A 21,202-nucleotide genomic window follows, 5' to 3' on the forward strand; every position below is an offset into this window, starting at 1 on the left:
CCTGCGGTCGTCCCAGCTTTCCTCCCACAGGCCCTTTGGGACCCCAGCCCGGGGGGAGATGCAGGCAGGTGCAGGAGACACGTGGGGGGTGTGAGGGGCGAGGCAGCAGGGGTCCAGGCAGAGCACCGGAGGGAAGAGCGCTCTGGAGCCCTGGGTCTCCAGGGTCCGGCCCAAGCCAGGCTCGCAGAGCTGAGGTTGTGCGGAGCAAAGCACAACCCCAGGAGGTGCACGTTCTCGGGGGCCCCTGGGAGGGGCTGCACCTGGTGTGGATCCAGGAGGGGGCATTGCTGCGACGCCACAGGCCCGCTGGGGGCAGCCTCCGTGGCTCCGAGACTCAGACAAAGCCCTGAAGACGCAAGGCCCAGGTGCTCCTGGAGGCCGGGACCGTGGCTGCCGCGGGACGCTCTCGCGTGGTCCTTCTAGACTCTGTCCAGTTGCTTCTGTGGTCCTGACGCGGTGTCAGATCATCTCCATCGTGTTGAAGGCCCCTCGTCGTTCCAAGCTCAGCGGACAGTCTCCAGGACCATTTCTACGAGGCGCTTTTCGGTCTGGGAATCCCATCTTGCAAAACTCTGGGCACCCTTGAACACTGCAGATGTTTACAGGTCTGACACAGCCGTGCTGACAAGCTGACAAGTCGTGCTTCTAAAAACCCAGTCTCCACATGCCGAAGACGGACGCGTCATCTTCAGGCCCTCACGCTCACTTGTTTTGATACTTGATCTCGGCTTTCCTGGAAGAATTCTGCATGCCCTTTCTATTCCTTCGTGGACTGGAGTGAGGATGGTTTTCATCAGCGTGCACTCTGCAGTTTTGTGATGAACCTGTAAAGCAGCGGAGTTGATAGCACTTTTAACTTACGCTCAGTGATGTGAAAAATTCCGAAGGCTTTTTCTTGGGAAAAATTCCTGGTCTAATGGAATTTAATAACTAAAAGGGAAATACTTCTCATAAAGATAATTCCGTTTAATGTTATAAATGCTGCTGTGCTAAACTCTACAAAGGTTAGAATTGTGATAAAATCCTTGCATTATTATTAAAAATTTTGTAAACTCGTTAGTTAAGAAAAAACACGTTCTCGGTATGAGGTTACCACCCCGCGGGCCTCACGGTGTCCTTGCTGCTGCTCGTTCTGTCCACGTTCGTTGGACGCTTTGCAAGCCCGGGTGCGGGAGCCGCCGGGTGGAGGTCAGTCCTGGCCGCTGCCGCCCATCCTGGTGCCGAGGCCGACGCTGAGCCCCGCCGCGCTGCCCTGCCCCTTGGAGGCGGGTCCAGGCCTCAGGGCCGCGCCTCTCGGGTGCTGCCCAGGTTTCTGCTCGTGGCGGGTGACGGAGGCCCGCAGTCGTTGTCCTTGATCACACCCCCTCTGGTGCCCGAAAGGAAGGGGCAGCTCCCGAGGCCAAGGCAGAGCTGGCCTTTCTGGTGGCCGGGGTCCACCTGGTGTCCTCAGGCGGCTCGGGATAGGACAGGAGTTGGGGGTGCAGACTCGGTTTAGGTCCGGTGTGCGTCCCCTCCGTCAGCCAGCGTTGCCGCTGCCCTCCAGGGCCCTCCCTGGGGCATGGGCTCCGCATGGCGAGCCCGTCCCTGGTCACACCTGAGGCCCCGTCTGGGGGACACCCCTGCGGGGAGCCGCAGGCCCACGGGGCATGCGTGCCTTAGACCCTGCCTTGCTGTTGCAGACGGCCAACGGGAACGTGGAGGCCAAGGTGGTGTGCTTCTACCGAAGGCGGGACATCTCCAGCACGCTCATCGCCCTGGCCGACAAGCACGCCAGTGAGTTTCCCAGCCCCCCTCTCCAGCCCGCCTGTAGCTGCCGCCTCAGCCCCCGGGCCGGTGTAGACTGAAGTCCCTGCATGTCCCTGGGGCCTCCTTCCTTCTCTGAGAAGCGACCCTGGCCGTGCTCGTCCTAGGGTGTGGCTGCGCTCATCTACCTGAGGAGTTTAATTGGGGGACTTTGCAGATCCTTGGTTGGACCACTCCTTGGATGGCGCAGGGAGTGCTGGGCCCTGGGCTCCAGGCCTGTGGCGGGGAGGGGCAGGGCCGCTGGCGCTCTTGTCCAGGCCAGGCCTCTGCGCCACGCAGGGTGGCCGCAGGCTGTGCGGCCGACCCTGAGGGAGCAGCCGGTTCTTTGCCGGCCTTGTCTGGCCTCATGGGAGGATGGGATCCCACCTTTGGGTTTTGGCCTCTGTCAGCAGCGTCCCTGTGGCACGCCAGTGGTGGACCCTGAGGCTGTGCCCAGAGGGGACAGAGATGGGATACAGTGCCTCTCAGCCTCCCACCCTAAAGCCTGTGCCCACCACCCTAGCACTCTGGCCTCCCGGTGCCGAGGAAAAGAGGAAAAGAGCCGGGGTCTTAGGGGTGCACAGCTGCGTGGCCCAGTGGAGTGGTCTGTGCAGTCTCTGGCCCTGCAGGTGTCAGCACGCGGGCTCGCGTTCATGCTGTCAGGACGCTGATAGGGGCCTTGGGGGTGGCCCTGGCGGTAGGTGACCTGGGGGTGTCGATGACAGAGGATCTCCTCCCCGTGTCCGCTGCTCAGCCCAGAGCGACTGCAGCCCCTGCCCCTCGGCACACGGCGCGCTGTGTCCACGGGCCCAGGCTCTCCTGCTCTCAGGCCCCCGGGGGGAGCTTGGCCAGGTGTTAGGCCCTGAGACCCGTGGGAGGAGGGGGTCCTGCAGAAGTGTTGGAGCTGGCAGGGTGGGCAGAGGCCCTGCGGTGCCGGCGGGGCTTCTGCGTGCAGGGAAAGCTCCTTGCCGGGGACTTAGAGCCAAGCTGCAGGGAACACGTGTCACGCGCACGGGGTGTGCTGCTCTGAGGAGGCCACCCGCTCCCACCAGCTCACCGCCTCTCAGTGCGGGGCCTCGGCTGTTTTCTCAGGAGCCTGTACTGCCTGCTCCATCTCACAGTGGTTTGTGCAGAAACCACGTTTCTCGGGGTTGACTCTCCTGGTGTGCGCATCTGTGAGCTCACTGCAGCTGGGGCGAGGCTGGTCCACCTCGCTGCCCAGGGCCTCGCCCAGCGTCAGGGCATGGGTGTAGGGACACTCTGCGGGGCCTTCTGGCAGGAGGGGTAGAGACCCAGGGGAGCCCACTGCACGGTCAGATTAGCTACTCGAGTTTCTTCTGGGCCCGGGGGCCTGAGGGACAAGCTTCCGCCCTGCCCCTACCAGGACGTCCAGCCCCTGGTGCAGCACAGATGCCCTGGGGCCACACAGGCCTCCCCGGAACGGTAGAGCCCTTGCTGGGGTCTCCAGGCCACATTCTGCTCCGCCACGGCCCTGTCTCGAGGTGTGTGGCCCCCTCCCACAGAGCTGTCCTGAGACCAAGGCCTTGCCCGAGGGGACAGTGGGCACAGGTGATAGGTCCTCCCTGCAACCCCCCAGAACCAGCTGCAGGGGCTCGGGAGAGCCAGTAGGGTGTGTGAGCTGAGCTGGCATAGGGTGGGAGCCCAGAGCCTGCCTGGGCCTTGTGGGGAAGGCCCCCCAGCTCTGAGCCCAGGGCCCGGGCACCCTGGATCCCAGAGGGAGGGGCTTTTGTGCCAGGGGCCATGTGCCCTGGGTTCCTAGAGGCCAAGCGCCACAGCCCACGCTCGTTTGAGGGTCCGCTGGGGACGGGGCCTGGGGGCTGTGGGGAGGCTCTCTCCTGGTCTCCCAGGGGCTGGAGGTTGGCCTGGCTCAAACCCTGGCCACCCCTGAGGCCTTAAGCGTGGCCCTGGGGTGTGCGTTGCTGGGTCCCTCCTCACCGTTGCTGATGGCAGGGAGCCCTGGTGGGCTGGGGGTCTCAGAGCCACTGTGAGCTAGTTTCAGGACAGGGAGGGGTGGTGCCTGCAGACCCGGAATGGATGCCCAAGGGCCTGTCGCGGGCAGGGGCCAGGGTGGCTGCCCCCGGCCCGGTCCCTAGCCATGCTGCGGGGCCAGCGGGGCCGTCACCGGACAGGCGTGAGCAGGATAAGGTGTGGGGGTGGTGGGCCGGCTTCCGGGTGCTTGTGACGTCCCCGGGAGTGGGCAGGGAGGTGCCGAGGCCAGGCTCCCATCGCCCACGGCCCGGGCAGACTGGCCCTGCCCCTCTTCCCCCAGCGCCCCCGCCCCTAGCCTTGACCTCCGTCCGAGCTGCTGCAACCAGGGTTTTTTGGGGGGGGGCGGGGGGCGTGTCCCCTGCCCAGGGGCACCAGGACTCCTTGCAGCCACCACAGGAGGGCAGCAGAGGGCCAGGGGCCTTGTGGTGGCCCAGAGCCTGGGGGGGCTGGGCTCCACGCCCCTACCTTTGGGTCTTGGGGCAGAGGATGGGTTTCGCCATGCGTCTGGCTTCCCCCACCCCACTGTGCACGACCCCAGACCGCCAGTGTGTGTTTGGGGGCACTCCAGCCCCAGGGCTGCATGTGCTGGGGTCCACATCGTGGAGACCTTCCACAGCCCCACCGCATGCCAGTTTCGAGTTTCGGGCTTTCCCTGTGCCCATCGATGGCCCAGCCCTGGAGGTGTGGCCGAGGCCCCCCGGATCACCATCCGCAGGCAGGAAGCACGCGTTGCTGACCGGCCTTGGGACACGTCCCCCGCCCCCGCCCCCCCACGCTGTGGCTCGGCCGTGTTCCCCGCCCCGTCCTTGCTTCTCCCGACTTCATAGGGGCAGGTGTGTTCTGTGTGCAGGTAGCGGGGCCTCGCTGCCCAGGCTTGTCTGGGGCTCTGCTTGGAGAGTCTTGGGCAGCGTGGGCGTGGGGTTGGCAGGAGCTGAGGTCAGCTAGTAGGGATGTCCAGAGGCTCAGGTGTTCTCTGTCTTTGGCTGGGTGGTCCGCGGCCCCCTTGTCCACCCTGCTTCCTGGCCTCACAGCCCTCAGTCCAGGCCGGGCAGGGAGTGAGTAGTGCGGCACGCTGTCGCTGACCCGCCATCTGGGTGCTGTCTGTCTGTTACACAGCCCTGTCGGTCTGCTATAAAACCGGATCGGGGGCCGACAACGGCGAGGAAGGTAAGAGCCGCCCCTGCGGGAGGGTCCTGAGGTCTGTGCGCCGGGCTGCCCGTGTGCCCGCGCCTGTGTGCCCTGCTGTGAGGCAGGCCTGAGGGGTTCCTGGCGCAGGGAGGGCTGCGGGGCATGGTGGGTCCTGCCCCCCTGTCCTGGACGTGCAGCAGCTGCTGTCTCGCTTTCCCTTCTTTCTCTGACGTGCTGCTTCCCAGGCCAGCACAGGACATTGTCCTCCTTCCTGCTCAGATGCCCGGGGCTTCTGGGGTGCGCTGCGGGGACCTACACTGCCACCTGCCCCGGGTCCAGCGTGGGGAGGGGCCTGTGCAGCCAGCGTGTGGGCCTTTGTCCAGCCGCCTGAGCGTGTGTCTCTGGGACCAGCTCACAGGAGCTCTGTGTCCTTCAGGTGAAACAGAGGAGGAAATGGAGAACCCAGAAATGGCAGACCTGCCCGAGAAGCTCAAGCACCAGCTGAGGCATCGAGAGCTCTTCCTCTCCAGACAGCTGGAGTCACTGCCCGCCACCCACATCAGGTACCCGCCACCCACATCAGGTACCCGGGGGCCGGGGGCGGGCCCGAGGGAGTCCCGCCACCCACGTCAGGTGCCCGGGGGCCGGGGGCGGGCCAAGGGAGTCTGCCCAGCTCCCCTGACGCGCGCCCTTATCTTGCAGAGGGAAGTGCAGCGTCACTTTGCTCAACGAGACTGAGTCCCTCAAGTCCTACCTGGAACGGGAGGTGAGGCCCGGCCGTGGGCGGGGGCTGGGGGGGTGGGCAGAGGCGGATCCTGGCTCCGCTGGTCTGGTCTGCGTGGGCGTTGCTGCTCCCACCTCACGCTGGGCTCAGGCCCTTCCCCGCCCGTGGCGCCCTGAGGCCAGGCGCCCTCACGGCCCTTCCCGGTGTCCCGTGCAGTCCCCACTCCTCGCACCTCCAGAGTGAGGGCCCAAAGTGGGCGTGACGGCTCCCGGGGGTCTGCTCTCCCCACCACCCCCCGCCCCCCAGGAGGGGCACGACTCGTCCTGGAGGGGACGATGGGACCCGTGCTGGCCGCCGTGGTCGCCGTCAGGCTTCCCCAGCGGGCGTGTGGCCCTGCTGCAGTCCAGGCCACCGTCTCCAGTCTTCGCTGGGTTGACCCACGACTGTGTTGGCCAGGCAGCCAGAGGGTTTCTGAGCTTAGGAAACCGAAACCGTAGTGCTGCCAGGGTCTGGGGCCAGGGCACCGACCTCCTCATCCCAGACCAGGGTGGGAGGGGAGCCACGGCGGCCGGTGCCTGGGCCTTGCTGTGACCCCCGAGCTGCTTGCCCTGAGCCCGCGGTGACACCCAGGGCGGGTGCGTGCTGCCCGCCCAGCGCCCCTCCCCCGAGGCGGAACGACCGAAAACGTCCCCAGAGGGTGCACGCGTGAGTCCTGGGAGCAGCGAGAAGCGTGTTTGGGGACGATGGCAGGCCAGCGGGGTCAGGAGCGGCACGGGCACGGGTGTTACCTAGTGGGGCAGGTCGCAGTGTAAGGGAGCTCCTGGGGCCAGGCGAGGAGTGGTTGTGGGTCCGGGGTCCCCTCCCTGCGTGTCCCCACGCACTGCGGGCTCCCCTGGGACCTGCGTGCGGCCACCCCGCAGCGCCTAGCAGGAGTGTCATCGTCTGTGGGCGACGCTTGTTCTCAGCCACGGTTCCCTCTCCCCGAGGCAGGGCCCGGCTCTTCCTGGGGGCCCAGAGGGGCAAGGTGGACGGGGGGTCGGACCGTGGACCATGGCGACAGCAGTCCAGCGAGGGAGGGCAAGCCGGGTGCCGTGGCCCCACCGAGGCCTGACTCCATCAGGCGTTGGAGCACCACCAGGAGGACGCTGCCTGGAGTCGGCGCTGAAGAGCCCCCAGGGCAGCCCGGGCTCCAGGGAGCCGCCACGTGCCTGCCCACGGGACAGAGCAGGGGCCGTGGCCCCCAGGCGTGCGTCCACTGGGGGCTGTTGTCTGCAGTTTAGAAAGACCCCTGAGTGACAGCCACACAGAGGTGGTGACGCGGAGGGACGGCCGTGAGCAAAACGGCGGCTGTGAACCACTTGGTGTCCGGCAGTGGCGAGCGCGTGGGCCCCGTTCGGGGACCTGTGTGTGTCCTGGGCGCACGCCTCGTGGTTTCTGCTGCTCTCGCTCACCTGTCTAGGGGTGGGTGGCTCTTAGCCTGAGACGGCAGGCAGCCTACTGGGACGGCCTCCCCTCCCGGTCTGGGCGGCCCCGGGCAAGAATCGACTGACTGCGCCCAGGCCCGCCATCCTGCTCGGGCCTCAGGGAGTCGGTCCTCGGCTGCGGGTGCAGCCGCAGCCTGCACGGACCCGCACCCAGAGGAGCCCTTGGCGCCGACGCAGGAGCTGGCGGCCGCCGGGGAGCAGAGGCCGCGAGAAGCAACCACAAGGGACTAAGAAAGGCGGCACGGGGACACGGGGCCAGGTAGCAGTCCTGGCACGGGGTGCCGCGACCCTCGGTGTACACGGGGAGACCCCCGGGGAAGCCCAGGGTCGGCAGGCTGGTTTCTGCAGAGCAGCCCAAGCCAGCTAAACGCAGCTTCTGAGAAGCAGCTTTGGCACGTGGAGTGCCAGGCAGCGAAGGGCCAGGAGGGCCGGACTGTGCCAGTTCCAGCCGGAACAGCCTGGGCGCAGGCGTGTGGGGTGAAGACAGGCTCCGAGGCTGAGGGCCGCAGGCTGCTGCTCCGCTGACAGCTCTGGGCACCGAGTCCAGAACATTCTGTAACGTAACCCCCTTTGTGTACATCTCCTGTGACAACTGCACGAAAACGGCACTATCTTCTCAAAGGACGTGCCCAGAATCTGTCAGCTTCGTTCCCAGATGCCTTCGGATTTTTGTTGCTGTGAAATGCTCTCATAAACTCAGTTTTCAAACTGTTGCTGTGGTGGGCACGTGGCAGTGTGGGGAACTGGCGCCACAGCTGCCTCCCCTGCGCTCTCAAGCCTGCTGACCCGTCAGCTCTCTGTGTCTCCCCGACGGTCGCCCCTCCCGTCTGCTGACCTCCCACGAGCATGGCCGAGGGTGCTGTGTATTGACGCCGCCCCGTGTGCTGTTTTCCAGGACTTCTTCTTCTACTCTCTCGTCTATGACCCCCAGCAGAAGACCCTCCTGGCTGACAAGGGGGAGATCCGTGTCGGGAACCGGTACCAGGCGGACATCACCGACCTGCTGAAAGAAGGTAGGGTGGGCCGGGGGGCTGGCGGGGAGGGCGGGGGCCTCTGGGTGTTGGGATGGGGCGGCAAGCCCCAGGACCCCCAGCAGGAGGGGTCGTTGGACCCTCTCTGGCACCTGCAGATTTTGTTTCCTTTCGTCAGTTGTTTTCATAACCTTTTCGAAGCCCTTTTTCTCTCCCAAAAACTCGTTTGAATGGATCTGCCTGTTTCACTGACTTCTGGCGGGTGGTGCCGTCCGCGAGGCTGAAGTGCACGAGGACGCGGTGGCAGCTCCCCTGCCCTTCAGTCCTCAGCAGCCCGGGGGTTGTGGGCGGGCTTGACTCCCAGCTTCTCAGCCCGTTCTGTCCCCGACCAAGCTGCCCAGGCAGGAACGTGGACCCGCGGTGACCAGCAAGGCCGGTGCTGTCTGGCTTGGGGCGCCGTTTGGCGGGCTTCCTTCTGGGGCCATGTGGTTGAGCCCGGGTCACTTGGGTGGTGGCCACATTCAGGCAGCTCAGGTTGACTGGGAGCGCGGCGGGGTCCGGGCCTCGTGGTACCCGCCACCTCCCCTCCCCCGCTTCCTTCCTGCGCGGCCGCGTAGTTGCTGTGCGGCAGGCCCGACGGCTGACCTGCGCACTTGCTTGCCCGGGATGGCGCTCTCTTCGGAGCCTGTGCTCCTGCGGAGTGGTCCCCTGTGTGCAGGGTCATCCCCGCGTGGCGCCCAGGTGTCCCTCAGGAGCGCGGTGTCCTCCTGGCGAGCATCCCCAGCACCTGTGGGGCTGCGGGTTGGGCTTGGCTCCCCTGTGGTCTGTGCCTCGGTTTCCCCTGTGCTGTAGAAATGCCAGACGTCCCTTCTTTCCGTGGCTGCTGCTCCTTTCGGGGACGCAACTCCTGATCCCCAGAAGCTGGTCCGCTTGACCTAAACATCCGCTCTCGGCCTGTGTGCGTGTTTCCTGCTGCACACACGCGCACGAGCGCACACGCGCGCCACACCCCCACGCGTGTGCATCTTACACACACATACACACACACACTTGCCTCCCCTGTTGGTTGGTCTTGGTCTCTGTCTCTGTCTTATGGGGGTTCCTGCCGCCGGTCGGATGTGAGAAGGAGGGCTAACGGGAAGCACCTGGTGGGGGCGGTTCCCTTTGTTCGTGGGTGTCCGGCTCCGTCCCAGGTGGGGTGAGGCTGCCCTTCCCACCAGCCCTGGCGCTCTGCCCTGTGGTCCTGCCCTGGGGCCACTCGCGTCACTTGTGGGGGCCCCCGCACTTGCGCAGAGTCAGATGCGCTGGCCCAGCTGGTCTCCTGGTGCAGCCCGTCCTCCTGCTGGGGGGCTGCGCCTGGCACCCGGGCCCCACTCCAGGGATGGGCATCCTCCAGTGGCCCCGTGGGGCCTCCTGGTCTACACCATCCCAGCCAGCCTGGCTGAGGATAAAGGGCCACATCCAGTGGGAAACAGCGGCGGCCACAGGAGAACACTGAGTGGCTGGAACGTCCGAGGACCTTGCTTTCTGGCCAGCCCTGGGTGCTTGGCGGGAGGACGCGTCTCTGGTCTCAGGGTGCCCCGGGGAAGCCCTGCCTGCAGCCCCAGGGCCAGGGGCGGCATCCCTACAGCCCTTCCTCCTCCCGACCCCTGGGCTGCTGGGGCGAGGTGGGGTCGGCCTAGGCCTCAGTTCCCTGTTCTCCTCCTGGAGCCTGGACCCTTCCCAGCGGGTGAAGCTGTGCCCCTGCCTTGGGCGCGTGAGGTGTCTGCAGGTGCACCAGTGGGCGTGGGCGCCAGCTGGGGCCACAGCTAGCTGTGCCCGTGGCTCTGGGCTCAGTTGCCCGGCAGTCGCTGGGGGCTGGTCGCGGCCTGCAGACCTTGGATCCAGGAGTGGGGGCCCTGCCTTCCTTGGTACCCACTGTCCCTGGGGAGGGCTCTCCGTGCCGAGTCACCACCAGGAAGGAGCCTACCCACGACACCGGGAAAATCCCACCTGTGTTCATCCTACAGATGCAGCCCCCAGGACCCCGACCCCTCAGATCTCTTCGTTCCCACCCCCGGGTCGGTCTGCAGTGCAGGGCTTCTCTCCTGTGAGCCTCTGGCCCGGCGCCGTCCCCTGGGGCCTAGCAGGGCCTGACCTTCCCCAGGGCGAGGGAGCACGTATTTCCTTGGTGACTTCCAGCCGTGCCCGGCCCTGCATGACCGCGCTCGCACAGGGCTCCCGCGGGCTTGCTGAGTGCCGTGAGGGGTCCTGCCCTGGGTCTGGAAGTTGGTCGCCACAGAGAGCGACAGAGGCTGAGAGGGTCTGCAGACGTGCAGGCGGAGCGCCTGAGCTGAGTGGGGTTGTGACCTCGGGGCGGGCGTTCTCTGGACCCTCGTGCTGGCCTCGTCTGCCTCGTGCAGCCTGGAGCACGTGGCAGGTGGCGCTTGGCATGGGCAGCTGCCCAGGAGAGAAACCCTCCTGGCTGGGCCCTGAGCCCCATGCCCACCGCATACAGGGTGAGGAGTGGGGCTCCCGCCTGCAGAGGGAAGAGGCTCCAAGACGGAGGCTTTTGACGCCGAGGGCGCCCTTGGGTGGCAGGCGTGGGTCCGCACTGAGTTGACATCAGTGTCCTCGTTGTGGCAGGGCTGCCGCTGGGGGCTGGGCGCAGCCGCACCCCACCCCGCAGAGCCTCAGAGGAAAGAGTTGATTGGTCAGGTCCGAGCCGCTGCGCCCCTCTGTCCAGCTGGCTGTGCTCCCTGGGCCCTCCCGACGGCACCTCTTCAAGCTCCTCCACGGGGGCCGCGGGCTGCCAGCCCCAGGCGCCCACTGTTTCCAGAGGTGAAGGCCATCGTGTGTTGAGCGCGCCCTGGAGCTCTGGGCCCGACCGCCCCGTGCGTGCACGCGCGCCGTCGCCTCGTCCCTGGGCTCACGCGCCCCCCCAGCCCGCTCCCCGCCTCAGCGGCCTGGTCCCTCGTCCAACCCTGGGCTCCAAGCGGAGCTGCGGGGGTCTTCTCACGGCCTCGGTGTTCTCACCACGCAGTGTTTCGTCCTCCTAGGCGAGGAGGACGGCCGAGACCAGGCCAAGCTGGAGACCAAGGTGTGGGAGGTTCACAACCCGCTGGTGGACAAGCAGATCGACCAGTTCCTGGTGGTGGCCCGGTGAGTGCTGGGCTGGGGCGGCCACGTCCTGCCTGAGCCACTGCCCCGCCCCTGCGGTGGGCGTTGGGTGCCTGTCCTACAGGGCGTCCCCCAGTGAAGGGCCTGGGAGGTTAGAGGGTCCGGGGCCCTGCTCTGTTGAGACCCCCTCGTGGCTCCTAGGGAGGCCTGCAGGGTGGGGCCTGGCCCTTCCCTGAAGGCGGAGCTGGCTCTGGGGGGCTGCTGGGTCCCTGGGTCCAGGAGGCAGCCCGACCTGTGGACCTCAGGGGCCGCCCGCCAGCCGAGGCCACGTAAGCCGGCCGCAGATGGGGGCTCTTTCCCCGGACGGTAGGGCTTGCTCGTCCGGCTCCGGGACTGGGCACATGTGGCCTGGAGGCGCAGGGCCTCCTGGGCACAAAGGGGCAGCCCTCCGAGGAGCAGCTTCTGCCCAGGCCGGCCCCCCAGGGGTCCCTGGGCTGGGACAGCAGGAGGGGAGCTCCTGCGAGCACACGGGGGCCACACGCCCAGAAGGCGCCTGGGCCGGGTGCCGTCGGAAACAGTGTAGGAATGGGGTCCTGAGCCTCAGGACCTGAAGGCTCTGTTTTGTAAGAAGAGGTCTGCAAGGTCTCAGAAACGACGTCCCCGCGCTCCAGACCACAGTGTTCCTTCCCGAGGCAGCCGAGTCTGGACGCCTCTGCGTGTCTGGCTTGGTCCGGCCGCTCCTCCTGCTTGTCCGCTCCAGTGGTCAGCGTCTCTCCTCCTCCCCAGCTCCGTGGGCACCTTTGCACGCGCCCTGGACTGCAGCAGCTCTGTCCGACAGCCCAGCCTGCACATGAGCGCCGCGGCCGCCTCTCGGGACATCACCCTGGTAAGTGAGAGGGCCACCGGGCAGCCGCGGCCCTGTGCGTCTGCTCAGATCAGCACCCGCTCCCCGGGCGGCACAGCCCTCCCTGGGGGGCACAGCCCTCCCTGGGGGGCACAGCGCAGGGCTCTCACTGCCCCTGTGTGGTGACCCTGTCTCATGCTGGTGAGAGGCTGCCGGCCGGCACGTGGTCAGGCCGTACTGGGCCCTTGCTGGTCTGCGGGCCGCACGTCCTCAGCCCGCCCTTCTCTTTCCACACTTGCCACCTCAGAGGCAGCAGCATCTCCCAGAGGACGGCTCGTGCCCTAGGCCGGCCCCTCCTGCCCAGGGCACTTTGGCCCTGGGGTCAGTCACCCACTGTCTGCTGGCTGAGCCCCCCCCTCCTGGAGTCCCGCCCCTGCCGAAGTGGGCCTGGGAGCACACCTGCTCCCCTCTTCTGCTCCGAGCAGCTTGGCCTGTCCCTGTGCTCTCCCCAGAGGCCCCCGGCCGCCCCCCCGAGACTGTCCGTATCCCCTCCCAGGTGGCAGGGAGGGCCAGCCCCTGGGTCCTGTGGCCTCCCACACGGCCCGGGTGTGCCTCCTGCCGGGGGCCAGGCGGGGTGGGGTCGCCCCAGCTCTGGGGCCCAGGCGACCCCGCCTCTCCTGCTGCAGTTCCACGCCATGGACACGCTGCACAGGAGTGTGTACGACGTCGCCAAGGCCATCTCGGCCCTGGTGCCGCAGGGCGGGCCCGTCCTCTGCAGGGACGAGATGGAAGAGTGGTCGGCCTCGGAGGCCAGCCTGTTCGAGGAGGCCCTGGAGAAGTACGGGAAGGATTTCACTGACATTCAGCAAGACTTCGTGAGTACCGGGGCGCAGGTTCAGGGCCCTGCTGTGCCCGCCGGGCCGCCGTTTTTCCGTCCCCTTGTCTGTTAGTGACTCCGGAGGAAACGCCCAAGGCCGCCTGCTGGGGCCTGGGCTGGGCCACCAAGGCGAGGCCCACGCTGGTGTCGCCGGGGTCCTCGCCGGGCCTCGTTTGACTTGGTTCGTTTGGCTGTGTTGGTTGTTCTTAAGTGGCCGAGCGTCTCCGTGTACGTCCTTGCTTTGTGTCCCTTGCAAGTGTCCACCAGTGAGCCCGTGGGGATTCCAGCACCGGCAGGGCCTGTGCCCTCAGGGGCCCCTCCTGCCCTTACAGCCCCTGAAATACACTTGAACTCATCTGAAAGGTGGCCAACTGGTGGTCACTCAGAAGAGCGCGCCTGTGCAGAGAGGGCGGCAGGGGCGGCCGGGCCGGCCTGACCGCGAGCGCCTAGGAGGGGCCGGGATGCAGCGGCCTCGCCAGCATCTGACTCTGAGCAGCACCTCTGCAGCAACGGACGAGGCTGATGCCACAGCACCCACGTCAGAAGGCAGGCGGCACTACTGAGGGTGGAGAAGCATGTCGGTCCCCAGAGGCCATCAGAGGGACCCGCGCAGCCCCTGGTGCCGTGGACACAGGCCGAGCCCAGACAGCCGGCCCCCTGTGCGAGGCAGATGCGCGGAACGTACTGAACACCTAAGCCGGGCGGCAAGGCCTCCTCACACGGAAACAAGCGCAGCGAGGAGGCGGGTGGGACATAAAGCACTCAGCTCGCCACGCCTCCCGCACATCCCGGGCCCCGGTGCGCACAGAGTCTGAATTGTCGACACGCCCGGGAGGACGTCGTGGGAGAATCCGCGCCGCGGGACTCGCCTGAGACGGGCCCGGAGGTGGCGTGGAAACGCAGGGGGCGGGATGGCAGCAGCAAGACTCTGACGGCCACACTGGACTCGCAGGCAGCCTGTGGAGCCCAGAGGTGGCGCCCGCACAGCGGGGGAGCTGGGACCCGGGAGCAGAGTGACCGCGAGGACGTACGGGGGAAGCGTTGCAGCCCACGGTCGTGGGTGGGGCTGGTGTCTGGGCGTCCAGCGCCTTGCGCGACGGGAGGGGGCACCCACCGCCGACCGAGCAGGGCAGAGGTGCCGAAACCGGGGAGGAAGCTCTTGCGTTGAATGGAGTGTGCCTGAGAGGGAGAGAGAGAGGGCAAGGCCTGAGAGGGGCCCTGACGTGGGCTGGGGGGAGGCTCGCCCCCTCCTGGGTGGGGTTAGCGGCCCCGCCATGCCCCCGCCCGCCCCCTGACGTGCCCCTCTCCCCCCAGCTCCCCTGGAAGTCGCTCACCAGCATCATCGAGTACTACTACATGTGGAAGACCACCGACAGATACGTGCAGCAGGTGAGGGCCCGGCCTGGGCGGGGGCCGAGGGGTCCTGTGGGAACTTTAGGGTGAGGGGGCAGCGTGGGGACTGGGGGAGCCCCTCTCCAGACCCACCTGCTGGCCGCCCTGACCCTTTGTTCTGTGTTTGAAGAAACGCTTGAAAGCAGCGGAAGCGGAGAGCAAGTTGAAGCAAGTTTACATCCCCAACTAGTAAGTACGCCCCTCACGGCGCCGCCCCGCGTCCCACGTGGCCCCGTGGTGCCGTCCTGGCTGAGTCCGAGAGAGTCGGGGGCCTGTCATCGAAGCCCGTGGTGGCCCGGGGGCAGAGGTGGGGGCAGCACAGGGCATCAGGACGGGACCCCACCCGGCCTGGGGTTCAACTCTGAGCCGAGCTAAGCGCAGGCAGATGGAGCTGGGGTGTCGACAAGGTGGGAGCTGCTTCTAGAACTCGAGGGGAGAAAGATCACACACCCTCAGGCAGGGGTCAGCGTCTGCCCTGTGGCCAGGCAGGTCTGGACTGGGGCTGCCGGGCCCCAGAGCCGCGCGCCCAGGGCTTGGTGGTCCCGTGACGTCTTCCCTCTCTCCCTTCCTTACCCAAGTAACAAGCCAAACCCGAACCAGATCAGCGTCAATAACGTGAAGGCAGGCGTGGTGAACGGTGCCGGGGCGCCAGGCCAGAGCCCTGGGGCCGGCCGGGCCTGCGAGAGCTGTTACAGTAAGTGCCCCGCCCGGCATCGGGCGCCCCTGCACTGCCCTGGGGCCCAGCCTGGGGGCGGTGGCCGCGCCCTGCCGGGGAAGCCCTCTCGGGGAGTCCGGGCGCCGGGCCGCGGGGGGGGCGCGGGCGGGCGACAGCGCGTGGTGCTCTCTGCCGGCACTGGTTCTGCTTAAGAACCCGTCTATCTCCAACTTTGTTGTCCGTAGCCACCCAGTCTTACCAGTGGTATTCTTGGGGTCCCCCTAACATGCAGTGTCGCCTCTGCGCGTCTTGTTGGACATATTGGAAGAAATATGGTGGCTTGAAAATGCCAACCCGGTTAGATGGAGAGAGGCCAGGACCCAACCGCAGTAACATGGTAAGCCGGTCCCCCCAGCCTGCCCCAGCGCACGCCCCGCGGTCCGGCCCGCGGTCATGGCGCTGTGTTGGGGCGGCTCGCCCCCTTCCGCAGAGCCCCCACGGCATCCCAGCCCGGAGCAGCGGGAGCCCCAAGTTTGCCATGAAGACGAGACAGGCCTTCTACCTGCACACCACCAAGCTCACGCGGATCGCCCGGCGCCTGTGCCGTGAGATCCTGCGCCCGTGGCATGCCGCCCGGCACCCCTACATGCCCATCAACAGTGCGGCCATCAAGGCTGAGTGTGAGTGTCCCTGCGGGAGGGGCGCTGGCGGGGCTGGCGGGGCTGGTGGGGCCGGGGTGTGCAGCCCCCGCGGGAGCTCTTACCCGGGCCTCGCACCCCACAGGCACGGCACGGCTGCCCGGAGCCTCTCAGAGCCCGCTGGTGCTGAAGCAGGCCGCGCGGAAGCCCCTGGAGGCCGTCCTGCGGCACCTCGGTGAGCCTGCTCTCCTCCAGCGCAGCCCTGGCCCCCCCAGGGGGTCCCAGCCTCTCCCCACCCTGCTCCCCTCGCCCCTGCAGTCCCCAGGGATCTGGGTCGGGGGCACTGGCTCTTGTGATGCCTCTGAGCCTGGATCTCCCGCGGGGGCTTCTCCGCGCCCCACGCCCCAGGGCAGGGTCACGGCTGGGTGGGAGACGTGCACACCTAGGCAGCAGCCTGCAGGGAGGGGCCTCGTGGCCTGGGGACCCTGAGCCCTTCGGCCGGCTTTGCCGCCCCGCCCCGCCCGGCTTGTTCCTGGGCCCTTGGCTCGGCTGGGCTCGGCTGGCCTCGGCTGGGCTTGGACGAGGGTGGGGCTTCCCCTTCGTGAGGGCCATTCCAGAGCCGGGAGCTCCCGGCAGCACTTGCTGTGGAGTCTCGGTCCCGGGGCTGGCCTCACCCCGACCCGACCCATGGGAGGAGGTGGTCTCTGTTCCCTGCGAGCCCCCCAGGGCTGTGGGACCTTGGCAGGTGTGAGCCCGTGCCTTCCAGGCCGGCACTCGTGGGCTCGTCCTCGGCCAGCCAGCTGGGCCGTTAAAACTCATCGTCTGTCTAGTGGCCAGCCCTGTGCCGTCAGCTCCGGTGGCCGCTGAGTGGACCTGCTTGTTTATGGGTGTCTGGAGCCTGTAAGCTGCCGGTGGTCCCCGGTGTTGCGGCCCTTCGGCCAGGGCGGAGGAGCCAAGGAGCCCGGCCCCAGCAGCTGTCCCCGCTCGCAGGATGCCCGGGGGTGCTGGCCTGCGGTGCCCTCCCGGGCCCTGGTCGCCATGGGCCTGGGCTCTGGCGGCCCACAGTCGGGCGGCAGGGCTGCTGCCGAGGGCCCGCAGTGCGCCCACCTGCCCGCGTTGCCTCTGCAGAGACCCACCCCCGCCCCCCGAAGCCCGACCCCGTGAAGAGCGTGTCCGGCGTGCTCGGCGGCCTGACCCCGGCCAAGTCGGCCCCCGTCATCAACAACGGCTCCCCTACCATCCTGGGCAAGAGGAGCTACGAGCAGCACAACGGGGTGGACGGTGAGTCCGGCGGGGCCTTGGGCTTGGCCAGCACGGCCTGTGGCCCCGGGGCACCCGACCCTGGCCCCCGCCGCGCCCGCACCCGCTGACCGTGTGTTCTCTCCTCTCTCCTGCCGCCGGGCGCTGCCAGGCAACGTGAAGAAGCGCCTCTTGATGCCCAGTAGGGGTAAGGCCCGGCCCTCCGCGCGTGCCTGTGTGTGCTGTGCTCACGCGTGCGCGGCGGACGGCTCAGGGCACGTCCAAGGGCAGTCCACGCGGGCTGGGCCGCACCCTGCTGCCCCGGCTCCTCCCGATTCACCTGTCGCTCGGCAAAGACCGGAGCGCTGCCCCTCGGGCCCCCAGCTCGCCCAATGCTGCCTCCTGCCCCGGGGCCTCCGGCTCGCGGGCCACCCCTCCTTCCGGGCCCAGCGCCGGTCAGTGGACTGTCCTCGCTCCGGCGGCCCTGGTGCCCCCGCCGCCCGCCTGTACTGTCTGCTGTCGTGCTGCGACTGTCCGCATGCCGCCAGCCTCAGCTTGCGTGGCCGCCTGCGCTGTGCTTGCAACCCTGCCTGCGCCCCTGCCCCAGTGGGGGGCTTTGGGACCCTGGTCTCCTCGGGGGGCAGGTGGGACAGAGCTGTGGTGTGGCCGGCATGGCTGGGTGGGGGTCGGCGAGGCCCGGGTGGACGCTCAGGTCAGGGCCCCGCGTGGAGGCGCGCCCAGGGCTGAGGATCCCAGAGCTGAGGCAGCAGTAGTGCCCTCTCCTGAGCGGGATGGGATGCTCGTGGGGTGTGCGCTAGGGCAGCCCTCTGTGGGACCCTCCTGCCGTCGGCGCCTCTGGAATGTGGCTCCTCTCACCTGCCCAGGGCCCGGCTTCTGCCCCCTCAGCTGGCGGTGGGGTGTTCGTGGGCTGGGGCTGCTCTAGGAGGGTGTAGCCACTGTGGCAGTGTGGGATGTGTCAGACCTGGGTGTCCCAGGGCCCCCTGGGGATTTGCCTGCGGCCGGACCCGTGTGTGTGTGTGTGTTGGGGGGGGGAGGTGAACAGGGAAGCAGCTGAAGGGAAGAACGTGGCAAGTGCACTCGGAGCCCCTCCTGCCAGCCTCTCGTGACAGCAAGGTCAGGTCGGGTGTGGGTACCCCAGCTCCGTGGGGCAGCAAGCATGGACACGTCCAGAGCCCTCCCCAAGCTCAGGACTGGAGGGCTACTGGCCCCAGGGGTCTGGCCGAGGCTTGGCTGTCCTAGGATCTGTGGGAGGTGGGCCGGACGTGGGGACCCGGGAGGTAGCAGCGGCCAGCGGCCACTGGCCCAGCCCTGTCCCCTGTACGCTCCCTCTCTCCGCTGTGTCTGAGAGCCCCAGCAGGCACACCCTGAGGGTCAGCCGGGGGTCCTGGTGCCGGGTCCTGCCATCTCACCCCATCTGGACACAGGCTCTCGCCTGCACCAGGCCCCGCCCCGCCCCTGCCCTGGCTGCCTCACCCACGACCCTGCGGTGGGGCTCTGAGGGCGGGGCGCTAGCCTGCTGATCTCCCTCCTCCCCCCCATAGCCTTCGGGCGGGGAGGCTGTCGCAGCCCCTGGTCCCAGCAGCGGGGCTGGCTGCTCATCTGCCCCTGCGACAGGTGCCTTGGGGATGGTCTGATTACACCCACAGAAGGGGGTGAGGGGCCGCGTGCTCATCAGCAGGCAGCTTTGGGCTTTGTGGTCCGACCTGTGAAAAAGCCGTTAGTTAGCGGGAGGGATGAAATCTTTTTGCTTCTGTCGGGTTTTCCGGGATCGATGTGCTTCCATACCTATCTACTTCAGCCCCAGCGTGCAGATCCCGGGTGGGGATATCGGGGGCTGCACATGAGCCCTGGGAGGAGGCCACAGCTGGCCTCCTGGGGTGCTGTGGGGCAGCGGGGGCAGCAGCGGGTGGCGGGAGCTGGCTCTGGGCGAGGCCCGGCCTCTGGCACTGGTGGGGCCTTAATGGGCTAACAGGCCCACGGACGTGCCTGCGGCTGCATCCACCCTCTGGGCCTGCCGCATGCACGCGCTCCCCTGTAACGCTGACCGTGTGCTTTCTTTCCTCCGCCACCCATCCCTCTGGTAGGCACCTACCTGGGTAAGTAGCACAGGGCCTCGAGGGCTGCAGGCCGGGTGCCACGGCCCCTCCCTCTGCCCTGCCGGGGTTGGGGTACTCCAAGTTAGGAGGCGGTTTGCAAAGGGGAGGGCTGGACAGCTCTTCTCTGCTCGTCAAGAGACGAACCGTGGCCAAGGGGCCCTTTTGGGAGGAGCTGATCCTGGGAGGCCTCTGGCAGGACGCAAGTGGTGGAGACCAGCCCTCATGGGCACGTGCTCCCACGGCCGCCCACAGACTCGCCCCACGTGTGTCTGGGAGCCACAGGTCTCGGGCGCCCGTTGGGAATGTGGACTGAGACCTGGGACGGCGTCTCTCCCCTTCAGAGGGGCAGCTGCTTGTGGCTGCAGACGCCCGGCCGTGGGGTGGAAGCACTGGAACCCTGGCCAGAGCCTGGCCTCCTGGCCACTCGTGGGAGCTTCCATCAGCTCCTCCCTGGGTGGCTGGCCCCAGGGTTTGCGATGGGGGCTGGGGGCCCCTCGGGAGGAAGCCCAGGGTGGCCCGGCCTCCTGGGGTCTGAGTGGTGCTGCCCGGGGCGTGGCCGCCTTGCAGAGGGGCTGCCCGGCGCCGCGGTATCTACACCCACCGCAGACCAGGCCCCGGTTGTCGCGGCCCAGTCAAGGGAGCGAGCTCAGGTCCGAGACTCCGGGCCCCCACCCAGAGCGCCGCCTGGGTGTGGGCTGTGGCTCGGGGGGACCTGGCCCCAGGTCTCCTGCTTCTCAGCTGCGGGTCCTCAGCGAGCGTGTTGAGCGCAGGACGTGCCTTGCCTCGGACCTCACAGCCTGTTCTCCTCCCTCTTGTCAGGTTTGGCGAATCATGGACAGACCAGGCACATGGTGAGAGGGAGGGTCCCCGTCCTCCACACTCGTACACACGTGTGTTCCCACAGCTCCCGCGGGCCTTTGGGGGAGGCCCCCCAGCCCTGCAGGCGCTGCATGGGAGCATCTGGGAGGCCCAGTGGGACCAGAGGAGGGGCAGGCGGCGGGTCTCCATGGCCCTCGGAGGGCCCCCTCCCCGCCCGGGGTGGCCAAGCCTCCATGCTCCCCGCTGGGACCGCCACCTCGGGCTTTCTGGGTGCCCACGTGGAGGCCCCGGGCTGACCCCTGGCGCCTCCCCACCGCAGGGACCAAGCCGGAACCTGCTGCTCAACGGGAAGGCGTACCCCACCAAGGTGCGGCTGATCCGGGGGGGCTCCCTGCCCCCCGTCAAGCGGCGGCGGATGAACTGGATCGACGCCCCCGATGACGTGTTCTACATGGCCACCGAGGAGACCAGGTGGGGCCTCCAGGACCAGCGGCGGGCAGGGGGCAGGGGCCACCGTGTCCGTGTCACTCGTCCGCGTCACTCGGTGTCTCGATCACAGGAAGATCCGCAAGCTGCTCTCGTCCTCCGAGACCAAGCGCGCGGCCCGCAGGCCCTACAAGCCCATCGCCCTGCGCCCCAGCCAGACCCTGCCGCTGCGGCCGGCCCCGCCAGCGCCCGTCAACGACGAGCCCATCGTCATCGAGGACTAGGCTCCGCCCGCCTGCCCGCAAGGCCCTCCAGCCGCAGACCGCGCCCGCCCGCCACCCGCCCGCCGCCCCGCCGCCCGGTTTCGGTAGTGCCCCCCCGCCCCCCCCGCCCCCCCCTGCAGAGAGACTGCTCCTCGGCCCCCAGCGGGGGTGGGGGGGAAGCGCCGCCTAACTTACTCCAGGGCCGCCGAGGAGTCACCTTTTTAGCTTGTGTTTACTTTTTGGCCGGAGCGGAGCTGAGGGGCCGCCCCAGCGCTCGCCCTGCGACGCGGGCCTGCGGGCCGGCCGGGAGTTTCCTTGTGTTCTGTTGAAGGTGCCATTTTAAATTTTATTTTTATTACTTTTTTTGTAGATGAATTTAAGCTCTGTAACTTACACCTGGAATGTTAGGATCGGCGTGGCCAGTGGCCAGCCGAGCTGCCTGGTGGGGTTGGCCCCTTGTCTTTTCAAGTAATTTTCATATTAAAAAAAAACAAAGAAAAAAAACTCATAAAAACAAAAAATCCAACTAGCCCTTTCCGCGTCTTTTGTCTCCAGTCCTCTCCCCGTCTTGGGCCCACCTCACCCTCAGGGCAGAGCCGGCGCTCCCAGCCTGGGCTCCCCCGGCCCGCCATGGGGGAGGACGCTCAGGGAGAGGCACTGGCGAGCAGCGCGTGGCAGGCCTGGCCCGCATACCTGCCTCCCGGAGGCCCTGGCCCGATGCCCACCACCTGGCT

General features: G+C 67.7%; 1 protein-coding gene across 6 annotated transcripts in view; it reads left to right on the plus strand.

Annotated features, from left to right (window-relative positions):
* The window catches only part of MTA1 (metastasis associated 1), a 37,828-nt gene extending 16,834 nt beyond the window's left edge, over positions 1 to 20,994 (plus strand). For 2 of the 6 annotated variants that reach the window (XM_027120811.1, XM_027120807.1), the window contains exons 3-20: positions 4,909 to 4,959; positions 5,357 to 5,483; positions 5,623 to 5,686; positions 8,024 to 8,141; positions 11,138 to 11,240; positions 11,985 to 12,084; positions 12,729 to 12,917; positions 14,234 to 14,308; positions 14,442 to 14,500; positions 14,890 to 15,005; positions 15,212 to 15,363; positions 15,457 to 15,646; positions 15,750 to 15,839; positions 16,733 to 16,885; positions 17,016 to 17,051; positions 19,780 to 19,811; positions 20,099 to 20,250; positions 20,339 to 20,994. In XM_027120811.1, the coding sequence (XP_026976612.1) occupies positions 5,374 to 5,483; positions 5,623 to 5,686; positions 8,024 to 8,141; positions 11,138 to 11,240; positions 11,985 to 12,084; positions 12,729 to 12,917; positions 14,234 to 14,308; positions 14,442 to 14,500; positions 14,890 to 15,005; positions 15,212 to 15,363; positions 15,457 to 15,646; positions 15,750 to 15,839; positions 16,733 to 16,885; positions 17,016 to 17,051; positions 19,780 to 19,811; positions 20,099 to 20,250; positions 20,339 to 20,489 (1,890 nt within the window). In that variant the 5' untranslated portion in view covers positions 4,909 to 4,959; positions 5,357 to 5,373 and the 3' untranslated portion in view covers positions 20,490 to 20,994. Of the gene's footprint in view, positions 1 to 1,679; positions 1,774 to 4,908; positions 4,960 to 5,356; positions 5,484 to 5,622; positions 5,687 to 8,023; positions 8,142 to 11,137; positions 11,241 to 11,984; positions 12,085 to 12,728; positions 12,918 to 14,233; positions 14,309 to 14,441; positions 14,501 to 14,889; positions 15,006 to 15,211; positions 15,364 to 15,456; positions 15,647 to 15,749; positions 15,840 to 16,732; positions 16,886 to 17,015; positions 17,052 to 19,779; positions 19,812 to 20,098; positions 20,251 to 20,338 lie in introns of those variants that run through there. The other 4 variants (XM_027120809.1, XM_027120810.1, XM_027120808.1 and 1 more) reach the window with 4 other exon arrangements.
* Positions 20,995 to 21,202: the final 208 nt, after the last annotated feature.

The sequence above is a fragment of the Aethalodelphis obliquidens genome, unplaced genomic scaffold (assembly GCF_003676395.1).
Source record: "Aethalodelphis obliquidens isolate GAN/ISIS:26980383/991018 unplaced genomic scaffold, ASM367639v1 scaffold21, whole genome shotgun sequence".
NCBI classification, from domain to species: Eukaryota; Metazoa; Chordata; class Mammalia; order Artiodactyla; family Delphinidae; genus Aethalodelphis; species Aethalodelphis obliquidens.